We start from the raw sequence: 19,578 nt of genomic DNA, 5'->3' as shown, positions 1-19,578 counted from the left end.
GCTGTAAGGATTTGATAAAGATTACTAAAATCATGCCTTTTAATGTTCCGCTTGATAGGTTGCAAGATGAATGGAAACTTTTGCAGCTGGAAAAAGATGATGAAGGATCCAAAAACAAAACCATTGATATCTACTGGCAGCAGCACATTTCAAAAAAGGACTCAACTTCCAATATTATGAAAGGATTCCGGGCTGTTGTGCCGTGGTCTGAGTGTATATTCTCCAAACGTTTCGGCTGCATCTGCGGCAGCCATCCTCAGTGGTTCCGAGTTCGTAACTTCCAGGGAAGAGACTTCTTGGCAACTTTTCTCCGCAAGCACCCCACATCTTAGCCGTAGGCCTTAGGTTCCACCGCCCGGGGGGTCCGGGTAGCGGGCCCCCCGCACGGCTGGGTGCGGCGGTCGACTTCTTGGCAACTGATGCAAGTGTCGAAGTGCTGTCAACATTTATAGGGCATGGGTCCTCTTGGTTCTGGACTGGGATTGGCTGGTGAACGTCTGTCTTCATCGCTTCCTGATTGGAGCTTAGGCTCTCCTTTTCCTGCTCGGGGATTGGCTGCTGGGGATTCAGCTGAAGGTCCGTCCTTGTTTCTGATTGGCTGGAGGTTCTTGTTGTTTTGATCCTTTTCAGTATGGGATGCCAGAGCTTGTTTATCTTTATTCCTTCTTCTTTTTTGTTGAAATTATTTGGATGTTTGAATATCTCAATGGTTTCTCTGTTCAATCTCGCATAATAATGGCAAGTCCTTGAAAGTATTTTTGTCTCTTTGAATTTGATGTCATGGTTCCCCTCACTAAAAGTGTGTTCTGCGACTGCTGACTTCTGAGTGTGGCCTAGTTGGCAATTTCTTTGATGTTCTTTGATTCTAGTGTTGACGCTTCTCTTAGTAGTTCCAATATAGGTAGATCCACAGGAACAGGGAATCTTGTAAACACCTGCGGCGGACAAGGGATCTCTTGCATCTTTCACAGATCGTAATAAGTAGCTGGTTCGGTGGGTGGGTTTGAAAACAGTCTTGATATTGTGGCGTCGTAGAAGTCTTTCGATTCTATCAGTGACGTCCTCAACGTAGGGGAGGTAGGCTGTGGACTTGATCAGATCTTCTTTAAATGACTGTTTTTTTTATTTTGGGTCAAAGGCTCTTTTGATCAAGCAGGAGATCAAAAGAGCCTTCCACCCCAAAATAAAAAAAACAGTCATTTAAAGAAGATCTGATCAAGTCCACAGCCTACCTCCCCTACGTTGAGGACGTCACTGATAGAATCGAAAGACTTCTACGACGCCACAATATCAAGACTGTTTTCAAACCCACCCACCGAACCAGCTACTTATTACGATCTGTGAAAGATGCAAGAGATCCCTTGTCCGCCGCAGGTGTTTACAAGATTCCCTGTTCCTGCGGATCTACCTATATTGGAACTACTAAGAGAAGCGTCAACCCTAGAATCAAAGAACATCAAAGAAATTGCCGACTAGGCCACACTCAGAAGTCAGCAATCGCAGAACACACTTTTAGTGAGGGGAATCATGACATCAAATTCAAAGAGACAAAAATACTTTCAAGGACTTGCCATTATTATGCGAGATTGAACAGAGAAGCCATCGAGATATTCAAACATCCAAATAATTTCAACAAAAAAGAAGAAGGAATAAAGATAAACAAGCTCTGGCATCCCATACTGAAAAGGATCAAAACAACAAGAACCTCCAGCCAATCAGAAACAAGGACGGACCTTCAGCTGAATCCCCAGCAGCCAATCCCCGAGCAGGAAAAGGAGAGCCTAAGCTCCAATCAGGAAGCGATGAAGACAGACGTTCACCAGCCAATCCCAGTCCAGAACCAAGAGGACCCATGCCCTATAAATGTTGACAGCACTTCGACACTTGCATCAGTTGCCAAGAAGTCTCTTCCCTGGAAGTTACGAACTCGGAACCACTGAGGATGGCTGCCGCAGATGCAGCCAAAACGTTTGGAGAATATACACTCAGACCACGGCACAACAGCCTGGAATCCTTTCATAATATTGACACTGACCGTGAAAGCCTTCACTCTTACATCAACTTCCAATGTTCTAAAGTTTCCCAATGTTTCTAAGGTGATAAACGCTTCACTTGCATTATCACATGGTAATGCTGACATTGAAAGACTATTTTCCATTTCAAAGCATCTTTTTGGTGAAAATAAGACAGCAAGGACTGAAAGATTTTATAACAGCATACTTATAGTTAAAGACGCTGTAAAAGAATATCTTCATTTGCTTTCTTTACCAATTGGTCCAGAAATGATTAAATGTGCACAACAAGCACACGCAAATTACACAACATACATGGAGGAATGTAAAAGGAAAAAGGATTTGGAATTGAAACAGAAGCAAAAAGAGCAAAAAAGAAAGGATTGTGAAGAAGAAACTAAGAAAATGGAAAAAACTTAAAACATCTATTGAAAGTGAAACTGTAGAAATCTTTACAAAAAGCATACAGGCTATTTTGGTATAAGTCAGTAAAAAGAGATAATCCTTTTCTGTTTTTTGAGTTCTTAACAAATTGCTTTTGGTCACCTTTTGGTTACTTTTTTTGTCACCTTTTAGTCACCTTTATTTTCAAATTTGTCACCTTTCTCACTTTTTTCAAAGGCCATCAGCAGTCCTCGGCCTGGTATTCATACAAATTCCTGTCATGCTAAATTGTAACCAATAATTTTAGGAGAGATGAGAGTGTTATCATTTGTTTTTATTCTAGAGGCATATAGGGAAATCTTCCGTAGAAGCATCATTGACAGTATTATTTTCTTCCCTAGATCCAGGAAGAAATAGCTGCGAGCGGGCATGTTTTCCAAGACTTTGTTCTACAGGTCTCCGTTCCTGTAGTCATGGACTTAAGAGACGTAAGTACACACCACCAGAAATTAATCTTTTGATTAAAGCTTTAGACTAGGATTTTTTAGTAGTAGCCACTAGGGCTGGGCGATGTAGGAATTTCTACATGGTGATGCATCGCTAACATTACATTGCGATGTAGCGATGCATCAGGATGTGGGGATTCATTCTGATTTTTTTTTTTAACTTAAACTTATTTGTTAAAATTTTACAATATAAATACAAGGTATGAAAATTGCCTATCATGTCAAGTACATAAGAATTAACAGATTCCAGCACCAGAAAGAAATTCTTTTGTATTATAAAGCAGTGCTAAAACCGCAAGTTAGTGAAAAATACTGAAGATAAGTTTTGAGATTACCTGCTTTTTCAATGCAAAAAAATGTGACTAAATGGATGCAAAGACATGCATTCCATTCAAAAGCTCACACATTCTTGCATTAAAAAAGGTTCTTTTTGTAACCAACAGTGGGGGGGGGGGGTCCTCACTGGATGACAATCAGAGGATCTCTGAGTTTATAAAAAATAAATACCTCAATTCTAAAAATTTCCAATTCTTAAATTTTATTAAATTTAACAAAAATAGAGTGCTTAATGTTGCAGAGGAAGGGAAAGTTACATATGGCGTCTAGGGCAAATTTTGCATAAAATGGATTTGCAGTTTATATGTGTCTTCCAAACTTGTGTTGGGCGACAAAAATAGGAATGGGTAATTTTTGACAATTGTATAAATTTTGTATTTACATTTAAGCATTTAAAGGCTTTTTTTCTTGGGGAGAGGGGGGGGGGGGTCTGTGATACTAGGAGCTACCGACCCATTTGACACCTGTGCTAGGAACTCCACTGCATGTAACACCAAAATATATAACCATTTTTTGTTGCTCATTAAATGATCCTTTTTTTCTGGCAAGTGACTGTATATGATAAACGTACTTCATCAATATATCTTTCGTCAATAACTAGCACATATGTGCAGTAGGGTGGTCCTTATTTATATGGGAAATTTTTTTTTTCGGAATTCAACAAGTGACGCCCCCTAGTTTTGTGACACTATAATAAAAAGTAACGTGTGCAAAATTTGAACTCGATCGGTCAATAACAACACGTGCCCCTAGGCCATTGAACTTTAACACTTTTGATAATTTTCTCACAAATCTTCGAGTTTTTACTTCAGATTTAGTACATCATTTCTCCTAGGCTTGAAAAATATTTTTACAGTGAGGTAGCACTAAAATTAATCTTTTTAATTACTTTATATCATCTAAAGGTTTTACGTTGAATAGGAATGAAATGCTTTAGAAACGTTCCTTAATCGTACGCTTTTCTCAATGTATCTCGATAGTGTGTATTTTTTTCCAATAGTCTTGGACGGTCTGTAAAATCAAATGTTTTTGTGACTCATATTTGGTAAATTAGTTGTGAAATTCTTCAATTAATTGTGCTCCTCTTTCAATTTTATCATTCACAATTTTCAGTATTTTAACAATCTCTCTTCCCTTTAAATAACTTCCTTCATTTTGCCATGAATCAGGATCAAATAGGAAAAAATCTTTTAGTATTTGTAACTTATCAAACAGTTTTATTGACTCATAATTGATTCTATAAAGAGGAAGATCTTTACTAAAAAAGTATTCCAAATCATCTACAGTTATCTGAAATTTGTTAAACAGTCATCAGACACGTCTTCCTTATCACAAGCATTTTTTTGGACTAGTCATTTCCTATCTTCAAAGTTAATTCCTTCATTTATTACCGACAAAGCTACTAGTTTATCCCCTAAATACCATAAATGATTTATGAATTTTCCAATCACTGCTTCTGCTGCATGTTTGTCGTCATTTTTTACACTGCTAGTTTTTCAGATATATTATATTATTCAAAGGAGCCTCGATTGGGTTGCTGCGAAAAACCATATCTTCATACAGCATTTAATTGTAAAATAGCTTTGAAGGGGCTTTCTTTTCATGTAAGGTCAATTTAAATTGTTTCCTAAATATAAAAATTTTCAAACAAAAATTCCTTTTGCCACCCATGTGGCTCAGGGATAAGCTCCAGGTTGCCGAAAACATATCCCTGCAGGAGGAAATTCACCAGGAAATATTATTACACGTTACGAGAATTCTCTGTAATCTTTCTCGATTCCGCTTTTTACGAACAATAATATGTCATCAACTTCGTCTTTTAGAATTTAAGTGGTATGTGTACTTGATTGAAATGTTATAAGTTCTGAATGATGGAGATCTTTCCACAAAGTTTTGAAGCGCTTAAATAATTGAATATCAGATCTAGAACTAAGAAAGGCAAGAACTTCTTTAAGGACACACTCTGCAGTACAATTTCAAGTGCATGATGATTTCAATCCAAATGTAATATATCACCGTTCAGTTTCTTGCTCTAAAAAATTACATGCACAATTTATACGGTTGGTATTGCAAGTCGTTGTATCAAACACTACAGGTAGAGCAGTTAGCAATAAAGAGCTATCATCTAAGATATCATATACAACTGAAGAAATAGCTAAGGAATTCCAAGTAGCTGTTCAATATTAGGACCTGAAGCTATCACGGTAATCCTGTTGGCGTTCTTTTTCCAGCTCTGTATCCCAGTGAATAATTACAAAATCTAAATTTAAATTCATGAAATTTAATTTTACCTCTCGAAGATTTTCTCTTGCTCTATTAAGGAATGTAAGATTGATCACTAGGTCATTTGGATTTAAATTTACTGCATCTACATAGGTTGTAAATAAATGAACAACATCTTTATCCCTAATATGGCATTTGTCTAAGAGTGATGAAAGGCGAGATGATATCAATAGTTGGCAAGCTTTTTTGCATTCTGGTAAACCAGCTGTAGAAAACTAAAGTTCAACAGGTTAGGATAGATACCCATTTCGGTTTCTAAATCTTGTGAATCGCAAGAGTTTGATGATATTAAAGGATTATGTACTGAAATAGAAGAAAATTAATTTATAGATTTCTACATTGTTCCGATCTGGATATTTTTTTAAATTTATATTTTAGCTATATAAAATACAGTATATTTTTATGTTAGGAGTAATCGAGGATTTTTCAAAATTTATACTTTAAAAATTAAAAATTGCATAAGCATTTAGGTATGTTTATAACTAAAGAACAGCGAATTAAAATATAATTGCAATTACTTATATTTATAGCATTGAAACCTTGCGACTCTATTTGCCACACCTATTACATACATAGGGAATTTTGTAAATCAACACCCCCAAAGCCTGGAGGAGGCAATTTGTTGTTGTCAAAGATCATTCATTAACGGCCTAGGCCATTCATTAATGGCCTATAGAATCCCTTGTGTCTATCTTGGTCTGAAGAAACGTTCTCCTGCCGCTTGGTTAAAACAAGCGCAGAAGAACGGTATGCATGACCCAAGGCCATTGGTGTACATGTACCCTCTGAAACATGTTAAATTTTACAGAATGAAAGTGAGAGAATGGTCAGTCTGGAAGTAGCAGCACCTATTGAGGTTCAAAATTACTTTAAATATAAAACGTTGGACTATTTTTACATAAAAAGGAGAAAATCCGCAATTTTTTTCTTCGAAACTCAAAAAAGGGGGCCCTAGGGGCACGTGTTAATATTCATGGATTGACTTAAAATTTTGCAAGGATCATTTATTTGTATAATGGAACAAATTGAGGGGACGTCGCGTAAAATATCTGCAACTTCAAAAATAAGGACCACACTAATGTTCAGTTCTTACATATTTTGGGAGAAATGAAAGTCTAACTCTTCACACCTTCATTATTAAGTCAGATTGGATTGACACACTGCTTATTTAACATTAGTGTGGAAAATTTTGATATTGAAACCGTAACAACTCTGGAACGGTGTCTGCGCATCTGAGCAGTATTGATGCATCAGTTTAGAGAAAAATTCTAAACCGATTTGACGATGTGGGGTTCACACCGGTTTTTGGCGATGCATCAATGCATCTTCCAGCCCTAGTAGCCACTGGCTACCGCAGTCACAAAAATGGCAGCCATTTTTTTTAAAAAGTATTCACACGGAACAAAAAGTGAACAACATATTTGTTATTAGTAATACTAGCAACAAATTAGAAGATTATGATACCCTACAAAAACATTGAATTTATGTTGGCTTTCCTCTGCTTTGCATCATCAATCAAGAAAATTTTTTTGAGAAAATCCTTCTCAAATTTCGAACATGTTATTTCTGTTGTGGTTAAAGTGGTTAATTTTACTCAACTCTTTTTCAAAATTTCCAGAGCTGAACCCTGACAAAAAACCATGGACCCTTTTGCTTCATATTATTTTTACTTTTAAAGAATTAACTCAATTGAAAATGCATTTTGTTGTAGTTTTCTTTTTTCTTTTCTTTCCCTTTCTTTCTTTCTTTTTCCCCCCCAGTCTGCACATTTAATAAAGTAATCATGCAATCATTTAAATTGGAGATGAAATTATTTCAAGGCACTGTTTTCACAGAATGCCTTGCTTAATGAATCATTAAGCAAGGCATTTTGTGCCTTGAAAATGAATATAATTATTAATTATTAATTATATATTTATTTTTTGTTTAGTTATAAACATTCTGTTGCAGATGCTGTTTTACCTTTTCTTGAAAGAAACCTTTGGGTGAGTTCATCTGCATTTCCATTTGGTAGAGCTGGGCTGTGTCATTAAAACAGTGCCTCAGCCTCCTACCGTGTTTTTGTTTTTGCAGAATAAAACATTCTGTCTTTCTAGGGAGGAGTATTCGCTGTCTGCAACAGACATCCCTTCCGCCAAGGATGCTTGGAAGTGGGTGACAGGTCCCCTCTTGGGGAAGGCCACTGGAGCCGCCTTCAATCCAGGCAGCAACTTCCGGATCTCAGTCCATATCTCCTACCTTGATACGCCCCTGGAATGCCTTCCGCTGTGAGTTCTTTCCCCCCTTTTCCTGGAGTTCTGAATGTTTAGGGTTGGGTGGCTTTCACAACAAAAGGCTTGTCTTGAGAGTGTTATTTCCTTCAGAAAGTTTAAGGAGGTCTCTGTGCCCAGTTATCCTTTAAGGTAACTTTTGGTTGGCCCTGTCTTAAAGTTTCCATTTTTTGCATCTCTCAATGCTCCCTCTTTGCTCCCTTGAAGTTTATCAACACCTGATCACAAAAGCAAATCTTCTTCCTTGGAAAGCAAACATTCAGTCTGTCTGGGGTTGAAACATGACTACCGTATTTTTGGGAATAAGCGCCGCGGCGCATATAAGAAAAAAAGCAAAAAAAAAATGCTGGTACGATCCATATAATGGGTGCAGCGGATATTTTTTTTTTTCAAGTTAAAAAAAAATCCAAGTTTAAAAAAACGTTGAAAATGCTGCCAATAGATGGCACCACATCGTCCTGCTTCTGGCAGTTAGCTCAACGTAATGATTAACGTAGAAAAAGTATGTCAGTCATGTTAAAAAATATCGGTTCAATATTTTTTCCTAACATAAAATAACGTTTTTCAATGTTTGCAATTTTTTTATTTTGCTTCTGGTTTTTATATAAGTAACAATGTTACTAGAAAAATGCTTATAATAATGATTAATTGATTTCAAATGTCGAAATAAGCAGTAAAATTGGCTTTTTAAATCAAGTCGGCTAAAGAATATACTTCTGACATAACTTATATGTTTCAAGAAAGTTATCCATTATTGTTCAATATTCAAAAGTCGACCTATCTCGTTTCTATGTCAGTTGATATTTTTGCACTACTTGGGCTAGAGAGTTTGACATTGGTGAGGCATTGAAGAGAAGATCTGCATCTCTCGCTCTGGACAACCAACGAATGTCTCTTCCCTAGTATACTTAGTTTTGATAATTAAAAATATTTCTTTCATTTGCATTTCATTTCAGATTCCTTTACTACTAATTGTGCTTTTAAGATTTTAAATGTAGGGTTTGGCACATATGGCAGGTGCGGCGCCTACATTAAACATTTTTTTCCTTGAGAATATATTTTGATGCGGCGCTTACTCCCGAAAATACAGTACCTTGTTCCTCTCGGCTTCTAGAATGGCATGGGGAGATTTTAATACAGATACAACATAATTCTTTTGATAAAATGAATTGAATTGCTTTTTATCAGGAAAAACTTTTTTCTATTTTGATCTGGAAGAAACTTTAGGATACTGTTTCTCCCAGACAATATAGATTTATAAAAGTTATTTTGCTCCAGAAAAAATACTGAGATTCTTGATCCAGAAGTTTCATCCACAATTCTTCATGAGTTCAACCTACCCATTCATGTCTGTAAATGAGGATTCCCTACGGGAAAAAAAGAAAAAAAACAGAGCTGCTTGCTTTTTATCATTGTTTTTTCAGAAGAAATGCAGATGAGCTAGTACCATCAACTTTTCTTTTTGTTATGTTCTACAAATGATAAATAAAAGGATTTATAAGTGTAATTGATGTTAAGATTTTACCGAGGTTATATTTTTCAAATTTTTGAGCTCATCACGACACGATTACCACTGTCTGCAGAGAGCTATATTATGTCCTATATTTCCTGGAATGGCCTATATTTTGCAAACAAGTAGGGAAAGTGCCTCTAATTGTTTGAAATTTTTTTTGAAACTTAGGTACCCACTTCTCCTATCTTGAAGTGGCATGCATGAGCTAATAACACCGTCTTCATATCGCTTGTGGGAAATTTTGACAATAAACTTTTCCAGATGTTTTAGGATTTTAGTTATGAAGAAAAATTTGATCTTGTCTAAATTGTTTAAAATATTGTGGTAACCAGAGTAAAAAAGTGCATTGAAAACTAATGAAATACAGAATCACCTAACATTATAAGATGTAACTTCAGGACTTAAGGAATGGGACGAGATGTCCAGGTGTCATAATGACAAGCTGTGGTCGAATATAAGTAACACTGCAACAACTGTTGCTGGCAGAAAAAGAAAAGATGAGCGACTCCTGACAAAAGAGGTGACAAAAGTAGAACATTTATTTTGCCATGTCTGCCAACTTAGGCGAATCTCAATGTATTACTTAATTTTGCTTCATTAATAAATATACTAAGCAGTATTATAAGCAGTTATAGTATAATTTCTACCTTGCTGCACATAACGTACTTTATTTTCATTTTCTTGAAATCTTTTATTTTTAATTTTTCATTTAGTTATTTTTATTTATTTATTTTATTTATTTGTTTATTTTGCCAATTCTTGGGATTGCATATAGTCAAGGTCATTCTCAAAACATGCAGTAAGTCTATCTTTTCAACAAATTTCTACTAAACATACTGAAATAAAACCTACTTTAGGCATCATCTTGATTGATACTTGTCCTCTTAAATTCATTGGTTTAATTTTTCCTCTCGAATGCTTATTAGTTATTTTATTAAATTTTCATCAAGAGAAAAAAGATCATGGTCTTTATCAAAATAGTCCATTCTCTTTAGTAAATTATTTTTTACGCAACATCAACTCAGTTGTTTGACATTGGCTCTTATACAGGGTGGTGACAGATCAGGGAAATCAGGGAAAAGTCAGGGAACTTTATTAATCAGGGAAAAGTCAGGGAAATATCAGGGAATTTTGAAAAAATAACAAAAAATCAGGAAAAATTGATTTTATGAAGAAAAAAAATTTTTTTTTTTTTTGCTTTACAAAATTAAGTACTGTAACTCCCTACGCATTTTCCGCTAATTATCTGTTCGAAAAAAAAAAGTTAAATGAATGAGGTGGATATTTGTGCATCTTTTTTCCTCAACGTCAAAGTATTGAATCTTACTTATTAACCACAGGATGAACTTCCTAAGATTGCTTCTGTGTATGTTAGGGTGTTTATTTCACCTAGCTTGAAATTTCTTTTTAAGCTTTCAATGCTACGTAAAATAAACAACCATACAGGCAAAGAGGAAGCCTTCATTAATGCCTTAGCTCCTTTGCCGTTATTTCATTGTCTCAACGTAATTAGCGAACTATAATCATGATTTCAAGAAGAAATCTTTGGTTTTTGTTTAATACTATAAAAGCTTAAAAGTTATTACTTCTTCGTGTTTTTAATTTAATTGCTAAAATCGAACTTTCAATTAAAAAATCTTTGTTTTTTGTCGTCATACTATTTGTTGTCACCACAGATTATAAAGGTTTTCTTTTCTTCAGACTTAAGTGATTCTTTAATTTTATAACCAAGTTGTATTCTTCTTTTATATATTTTGAAATTAACTAATTGCTTTTTTTTCTTGCATTTCAAAGTTCTTTGTCACGAAAGCAATCTAAGATTTTTTTGTTACATACTGAAATCATTTGAAATAGAGTTAACTTGTGTACTTAAGTAAATATCTTTATTTTTTTATTGTTAAAATGCTGTATTAATTCATTAAAACCTATGTTCTTGATTAGAGAAAAGCTCCCTATAAATGGATGTCAAATTGTTTCATCTGTTTTGCATAAATATGTCAATTAGTTATCTAAGAGTAACTACATTACTTCTATTCTTTCACTATTACTTGTTATTCTTGCAACAATTATTATATTGTTTGAAAACTCTGTTGAAAATAATTTCAATTACTTTTTTGTTATTTGATAAATACACATACAGTGACTCCCAAAAGTGTTCGTACACCTACGACTTTCAATGAATTAGGCCCTTATCCATTGGTTAGAACTAATATTTCGGAATAGGTATTTTATTATAAGATCTATGATCTATTTTTAACAAAACTACACGAACATTTTTAATAAAACATTAAAACTTAATTTTTTAAAAATCAAAAACCAAAAAGTGCCAGAAATTTTATCTCACAAAAGTCTTTGTACACTTTGAAAAAATGTCAAAAAATTAATAAATAATTTAATTTTTTACTAAGTTATTATTTAGTAGAATATCATGCAGTAACAACAAGAGCTTTTTAATGTCTGGGAATGGATTTCATTGTTTTCTTTCTTTTTTTGTGCAATTTCTGAGTAAGTGTTCAGCCGCACTACGAGTTTTACTGTTTCTAGTTCGCTTTTCGTTTCAATGGTGTATTTTCGTCATCTAGCCACCAGATATCTCCAAATATGTTCCATTAAGTTTAAATCTGGCGTTTGAGGTGATATTTCTAAGCTTAAGGACAAATTTTGAGGCACCAAACGCGAACGTGTGCTTCTTATCGTTATCTTGATAAAAAACAAAGTTGTTTTCGATTACCAAATTTTGGGCTAATAGTTAAAAATTGTTTTTTAAAATATTTAAATGAACAGCATAATTCATTATTTCACCGAAAATTTCCAAATTTCCAAATCCTGATGCTGAGATGCACCCTCACACAAGAACACTTTCACCGTCCTGATTAACTGATCCAACTAAGTTCTTAAGATTAAATTCCTCACTTTTTTCTTCCATTTACAATTATACAACAATTTAACCCAAAATATTGAATTTATTTTCATCTATTAGTAAGACGTTGTTCCAAAACGTTTTGAGCTTATTTATCATTGATTTTATGACGGAAAGCGTAAACTTACTGTTTTTCGCTCGAACAAGAAAATTTCTGCGGGCAGAGGTCCCATTTCATCTAGTTAATCAGAAACCTTGGCGAAAAATTTTAGGTAAAAATTAAACATAAAGTGTTTCATTCAATTCTGCAGAAACTTTTTCAGTTCTGAAAGGTGTATTTTTCATGTTTTTTTTTAACTGTAAACCTCCGATCACGCTTTGTTAACTTTGCCAGTTGACCTTTTCTTACCTTGTTTTCGATCCGATTCTTGTCTTTAAAGCATTTTATCAAGCACTTCACTATAGAATGGTATAAATTAACCAATTTAGAGAGATTTCAAAACAATTTACGGCTACTGTGAGGGATAAAATTAAATTTTAAATCATGTTTGTTGTTTTCTATGCATACCTGCCATTTTAAAATAATAAGCAGAATATTAGGGAATAAATACACAAAACATTAAAGGCAAATGATTTTATAGTATCATTACAATGCAAAAATAATAAAAAAAAAAAACACATATGATAATGTTAATTATGAATTTATTGGAAAATATTTCAGTGTACGATGACTTTTGTGGCGTATCTTTTCTCTGTCTCTTTGCTTTTTGACAAATTTCAAAAATAAAATCAGGCAATATTTTGAAAAAAACTACTGGGTTTTATTCACAATGTGAAAAAAAATTGGACTTCATATTCGAATTCAGTTTTGCGTTATTTTGGTTTTACTACAAAATTTCAAGGTGTACGAACACTTTTGGGAGCCACTGTATGTTTTTATGAGTAATTTTAATAGTTTCTTAAAATTCTTATACTAAGTGGTCTCTGATTGAAGTAAAGTTTTTTTTTATAATTTTCTACAATCTTTCCATGTAGAAAAATTTAATATACTGTTTTGTAGGGTTTCCCCCCCCCCCCCAAAAAATTGACTTGATATGTTTTTTTTAACCATTTTATTAAAAAAGTAGCATTTTTTAAAAATATATCTTTAGTTCAACAACTTTACACAACTTAAAACGTATAAAATAATTCATTTTATACAAACATACAATGGATTTCAAATAGAGCAAAGAAAGAAAACCATTATCATTGGTAACGTAAATCAGGGAAAATTGGTGAACTGAATCAGGGAAAAGTCAGGGAACTTTTTTTCACAATTCCTGTCGCCACCCTGTTATATTTTTGAACGTTTTGATGTTTTCTTGTTGAAAAAATTGAAGCAACTTAAAATTATACTCCATTAAGTAAAATATAAAATTTTACCAAAAGAGTTTTATAACCCTTTTTATCTGCATTAATTATCATCATTACTATTCTAAGCTTTTTTAGTTTCTGTTATAAGAACAAGTTAAAACTAATATGGCATTAAAACACTAATGTACTCTTGTACTAGTTTTGCTTTAAATTACTTTAATTTTTGATTGTAAAATAGTTTTTTAAAATTTGTACAACTTTTTGCCGACCAGTTTCTGCCACTGACATGCTAAAAGTTAGTTTCTGTAGGCAGAGAACAAACCTTAGTTCTGATAGTCCTCAATATCTTTTATTCCAGGCTCCAAAAATGTCCTGAAGCATTTCCCAATCGAAAAAAGAAAAAAGTATGTCTGTGTTTTTCCTCCCCAATTTGTGTATAAAATATTGCAATCCTATGATATTTGGCAGCTTTTATACAGTAATATATTTATATACATATATATGTTTTTTCAGGGCAGGTCAGAAATCATCTACACCAGAACTGCTGTCATGAAAGCTCTGACATCCCTCTCTTCTCAAGTGCAGACGTAAGTTTGGCAACTGTAGCATGGGTCTATTCAGAGTGGGGAGGGTGGGGGGGGGCAGCTGCTCCTCCTCCTACTTTCCAAAATTAAAAATATTATTATTATTTTGAAGAAGAATATTTGAAACATGCATTAATTGATGGTTGCTTCAGTTTCTGTTTTTATGAATGAGTCCGACTCTAGTAGTTTTGTGACTGATTTTGAAACTATTCAGTGGACCACGTGGCAGAAAGTTGCTGACACGGCGACATTGTCACAGAATGAGAGAGAGTTTGTGCAGAAAGATTTTGCACTAAGGGGGAAAAAAGTCAGCAATAAAACCATTCTGCAGAACACTAACTAAGGATAGCTACTTCACAGTAAAAAATGTATCTAGACTACAAATTAAGAAAAAGGCCTGATTTCCTGTGAAAAATAAAATAATTGTGACATTATATTACAAAAAAAAAAACTTGGGCAAGCGCCAAATCGAGCGATTATTGATGACCGTGGTAGTCTGCAACATCGGAGATCCAGAGATATGGCATGGATAAAAACCGTTCTAACAAGAACTTCTCTCGACTGGAGCGATTTTGAAGCAACCTAGCTTGCATTCGACGAGCTCTACCAGTAGCAACCGGTTGGTTGATCACATGACAGCTAATGTGTTAGCGGAAGCTAAAGCACTGGAGCTGACGTCATTATTTGTCATGTGATCAACCAACCAGTAAGCTACCGGTCGATCAACGAATGCAACGCAACCCTTGTGTTGATCAAAGAACAGTGGTTTCACATTCGCTTATATTCACATAACGCACATGTTTGTGCTTGTATATTTGAAAGACTTGTGCCGACTTACTTGCGAGCTTTTTTTCACCTCTGTTGAAAAATTAATTAAGCCCTTGAAAAATGGCTTATTTGCAGTGTCGTAGGTTGCAGCAGCAGATGGAATACTTGATAAATTGTGTGGTATTTTGGGCTGACCAATCGTTATTCAGATACTGGGTCTTATATGATGAATTATCTTTTCTCTTTGGAGGAGTTATGGATTTTTTTCTAAATACATATTCTAATTAAATTATATTTTCATCGTATGGAAAGGGAATTTTTGTTTGCTCCAGTACTTGATTTAAATTCTTTTTTTCACATGAGGGAGTGGAAAGGGTGAGATTTCTTTTTTACTTTTCATGCATAGAGTATTTTATAAAATCATTTTTTTTCTGGGCGGTGGTTGAATTTTTGATTTGTTGTAACTAAAATGTGTATTTTAATTAAATTATTTTCCTTTTGGACGGAGAGGAATACTCTGTTTGTAATATTGTGTATTGCATACATTAATTGAGTTTTTTTTTTTTTGTAATGGGAGGAAGTGACCTTTATTTGTTAATTCCTCCCCCCCCCCAATTACATGCATGTTTTAGGGCTTTTTTTTTCAAACTGTAATGCATATTTCATTTGAATTCATTTTCCTTTTTGAGGGAGAGCAATACTCCGTTATAATTATGCAATGTACATTTTAATTTAGTTTTCTTTATGGGAGGAGGTCAGATTATCCTTATTTATTTTTTCAAATCACATACATGTTTTTTTTCTTTGGGAAGGGTCCCCCCCCCCCAACTGTAATGCATATTTTAATTTTAAAAATTTTCTTCAAATCTTATTTCTTGGAATATTGAATCGATGTTGCATCTGTATTTTTCTGGTATTAAGAACTACTGATAAGTGCTAAGAGATTAAGACTGAAAACTTAAATATGAGAGTGGCATCTCTGTTTAAGCAATCACCCCCTACTATAACATAATAATTTACATTAGCATTACATAAATTAGCATAATTATTTACATTGCTTTTGGTTAGATTTAATTTCTTTTTTCCTCCACATACCAATTGCTGTTACTATGGTGTTAATATTTTTAACCATATAGATTTAATCATATAGACCAATAGATTAGCCCTTTTTTTCTTTAGCAAAAACTGAAAATCTGTTGGAAGCCCTGATACTGAGCTTTAATGCTTTTTGTTTTTGTATAAATATACTTAAACAAGAAGTTGTGCAAAATTTGTTAATAAATAGATAAATTTTTCACCTTTGAAATGAATTGCACTTAAGTTTGTCAATTAGTTCATTTTTCACTTCACAAAACATTCTTGCAGAAAGAAATTAGGTTTAAAAAAATTGTCGCAGAAAGTAAAATAAAATTCTGCCACAGGGTCAGTGGATTTTTCCTTGAAAAAGTTTATAATTTGGAAAAACGCCATTAGATGCTGCTTTTCTAAGCCGCTTTTTAATAAACCAAAACCACAAAAGTTTATTGGAGAATCGTCAGATGATTTTACGGGTATTTCATCAAGTGAGATACACTTTATTCCTGTTCCTGCTTTTTTCTTTGCTTAATAAACAGCAGTTGACTTAGAGGTGTGACTAGAGGCTTTGTTCATATGAAGCAAAACTTTATCAATGTCTTTTCCATAGAAGGCCGGAGTTTCTTCTTCAAAAACTGATTCTAAAACATTCTGCTAAAAATTGAGTGAATCAATTTTGGTTCTAGTTGAAACTTAAATTTGCCCTTGTAATGAAATCCTGAAACTACCAGGAATCTTTTTTGGGAACTTTTTTGTGCATTGGCAAAACCATTTCGTTATGACATTCCCATCAGTTGAGGATTTAAAAAAAAGCTAAATCTTTTTTTTATTACAGTCACTAATACACCAATGTCTCATCGCTTGTGTTCGACGAGCTCAGCCAGTAACTACCGGTTAACCGATCACATGACAGCTAATGATCACGTGCTTCACTCAACCAATCAACAGCTCAAAACAGTAACCGGTAGATAATAGAACTCTGTGGTTAGTAACCGGTTACTCACCAGTCAACTGGTTAGGTTTGTCAAACGCAACCATCGAGTGTTACCATAAATTTCCATTTTTCAACAACTAGGTGTTTTTTGCATAATTTTATGCAATCTGTTTTTCTTTCAGCAATATGCTTTAGAAAAAGCAGATTAACTTGAAGTTTAAAACATATTTTTAAACTTTAAATCTCCACAAGTGATTTCAATTACAGTGTCATAAGACATTCCTAGTTTTGGTACAATGTGTTTTTTTTTTTTTTTTTCAAGTTCAGAGACTTCACTTTCTTGATAGTTGCTTGCGTTCAAAGTCTTAGGATGAGGTTTCGTGGGCATGTTTTCATTTTTAGTTACAGCTATAAGTTTTTTTCCTTTCAAAATTTAATGCATTACCAATACCTTTTTTGAAAATGACCAAGGTTTTTACATCACTTTTTTTACTCTCAGAGTCTTGGACACAATGCACAAAATTTTGTGTCTTAATTCATCCAAACGAAAGGGAAGGATCTTAAGTTGAAACACTGAAATTATGTTTCTCTTATGTTTCTCAGGTAAGCTGAACTCCTGCACTTCTTTTCAATCATATTGACATTTTTCGGGAAATTTGGTAAGAATCAGTTTTGGGCTTTATAGGGCTCCTGCACTAATACCAAATCACATTGTTTCCAAAATTAGGGAAAGACCCCTGATTGCCCAAATGGCGGACCTGCCCTCCCCACTCCCTCCTTAGAGGTTGAGCTGAAAAATGCCCTTGAACTATAGTACATTTTACTATGAATTTATAGTGCAGTTATTGAAAAAGTCTTTTTAGTGAATTTTAGTGATGTTTTTTGCAGTACAAGTGAATTTGTTAACATAGAATTTGCGATTTGAGCACCATGCTAGCCCTGGATATCCCTGATAGTGTTGCACTGCCTTGGAATGTCTTTCAATTACTCAACATAGAATAAAATTTATTCATACGATACTCATAGTGTTTAAAAAATTGATGCTAAAAGTTTTAGTGTGTATATCTTCTCAAAGGAGATGTTGTGTATAGGCCCCTCAGCAAGAAGTCTTTAGAGATACTTATAAATAAAGCCTAGATTATATGCAGCGAATTAGATGAATGTTTCAAAGCTGTTAATGATCATGACTGAATTGTGCTAGTAAATGCTAGTAAGAGCTTAATTGAGACAGAGACAGTCCTGCACAAATGAGTACTTCAAAATTATGAAAAATTATTCTTGCTCTTTTGTAAATATTATGTATTATGCCTCAATTTCTGTTTTTACATTTTAGAATTAATTATTATTGTAAGTTCAATTAAACCCAGTAAGTTAAATTAAGGTCCAGTCAAAAATGATGAGGCTGAAGCGCTAGTTAACCACCTTGACAAAAACCTTCATAAACTGAAGTACTAATTGCTGACCAAACATGGTGCAAAGTACTAGGGTTACCATACAGATGTGACCACGTCACTCAGTTTCCATAATGCTTTGGAATATTAATGCCAAAAGTTAGGAAGACCTTAGCTAAAACCTTCATTGTGTTGAAAGTTATGCCGTTGCAAATGCGTCTAAGCTGATGAGCGTCTGTTCTTTTTCTAGCCTATTCTCTCTTCCTCCAACCTCCCCATCTCGCGGCTGCTCTTTTGAGCAGGTATCCTGTTGCCACTGCCCCTTGTATCTAGGGGGCCGCTACAACAAGTACTCTCGAGAGCTGAGCCAGACACCATGGGTGGTGGACGGAGAGCGGAGGATGGAGTCCTCTGTCAGTGAGCTCATCTCAGATGTGGTGAAAAGGACCATCAAGTGCTGTGGTGAGTAGACACCACATTATCTAAAATACTGGTTTTATGTCTCAAATCAGGCATTCATTTGTTGTGAGGGCAGCACATTTTGGTGTCTCACATTTTCCTGTTGCATAACACCTTCTTATTTTGTTTTTCTGAACACTCAGTTTATATGAAAAAATTAAACATTTTTTTAAAGCTTTCACCAATTTGCAGTAGGGGAGATTGTTGTACCTTTCACCACTTCTAAAACTTTTTGGTTTTCAAAAAAAGAATGTGATTTTTATGGTTTTTAGTTATTAAAACTTAACTTCAAGCCTTTTTGCATAAGTAAAAAAATATTTTGGATTATAAAAAATATTTTTCTATTTTTGAATATTTTTCACAAATTTTATGTAATTTGGTTCATGGTACATGATGCTCGTGTACCTTGAGACAGACCTCTTGTACTTGCTTAACTGCCTAACTTAAGTTGTATTCAAGTTTATTGAACCCACTTTCATTCAACTTTCTTAAATGTCTAGCAATGGTTGACCTGCTCACTTTGAATACTTTTTCAACCTCTCTAACGGTCATTTTTTTGTCAGGATCATTACTTCTTACTGCTTCAATAGCATTTTGCAATGTCTCAACATCTACTGGATCCCTTTTGATTCCAGTTTTACTTCGAGGCATGATGAAATCCTACCTAAAAATAAAAAATAAAACAAAATCACTTCAACCTATTGTACCTTGATCCAGTGGTTCAAGGTACAAGATGGAGCTTGGTTTCAAGGTACACGAGGGTGCATGTTTATACAAAAGTGCAGGCCGAGGAGTCCGTCACCTTTCTCTCCTTTAGTCACCTTTTGAAAATTTGGTTACTTTTAGTCACC

At 34.2% G+C, this 19,578-nt stretch overlaps 1 protein-coding gene across 1 annotated transcript in view; it reads left to right on the top strand.

Moving 5' to 3' along the window:
* The window catches only part of LOC129231261 (tRNA pseudouridine synthase Pus10-like), a 63,524-nt gene that overhangs the window by 16,498 nt on the left and 27,448 nt on the right, over positions 1-19,578 (top strand). Inside the window, exons 3-8 of the mRNA XM_054865579.1 lie at positions 2,798-2,884; positions 7,472-7,506; positions 7,618-7,788; positions 13,876-13,921; positions 14,031-14,104; positions 18,519-18,730. Of these exons, the coding sequence (XP_054721554.1) occupies positions 2,798-2,884; positions 7,472-7,506; positions 7,618-7,788; positions 13,876-13,921; positions 14,031-14,104; positions 18,519-18,730 (625 nt within the window). The remainder of the gene's footprint in view (positions 1-2,797; positions 2,885-7,471; positions 7,507-7,617; positions 7,789-13,875; positions 13,922-14,030; positions 14,105-18,518; positions 18,731-19,578) is intronic.

Source organism: Uloborus diversus, chromosome 1, assembly GCF_026930045.1.
Source record: "Uloborus diversus isolate 005 chromosome 1, Udiv.v.3.1, whole genome shotgun sequence".
In the NCBI taxonomy this organism is placed as follows: Eukaryota; Metazoa; Arthropoda; class Arachnida; order Araneae; family Uloboridae; genus Uloborus; species Uloborus diversus.
This window is presented reverse-complemented; position numbering and strand designations above follow the sequence as displayed.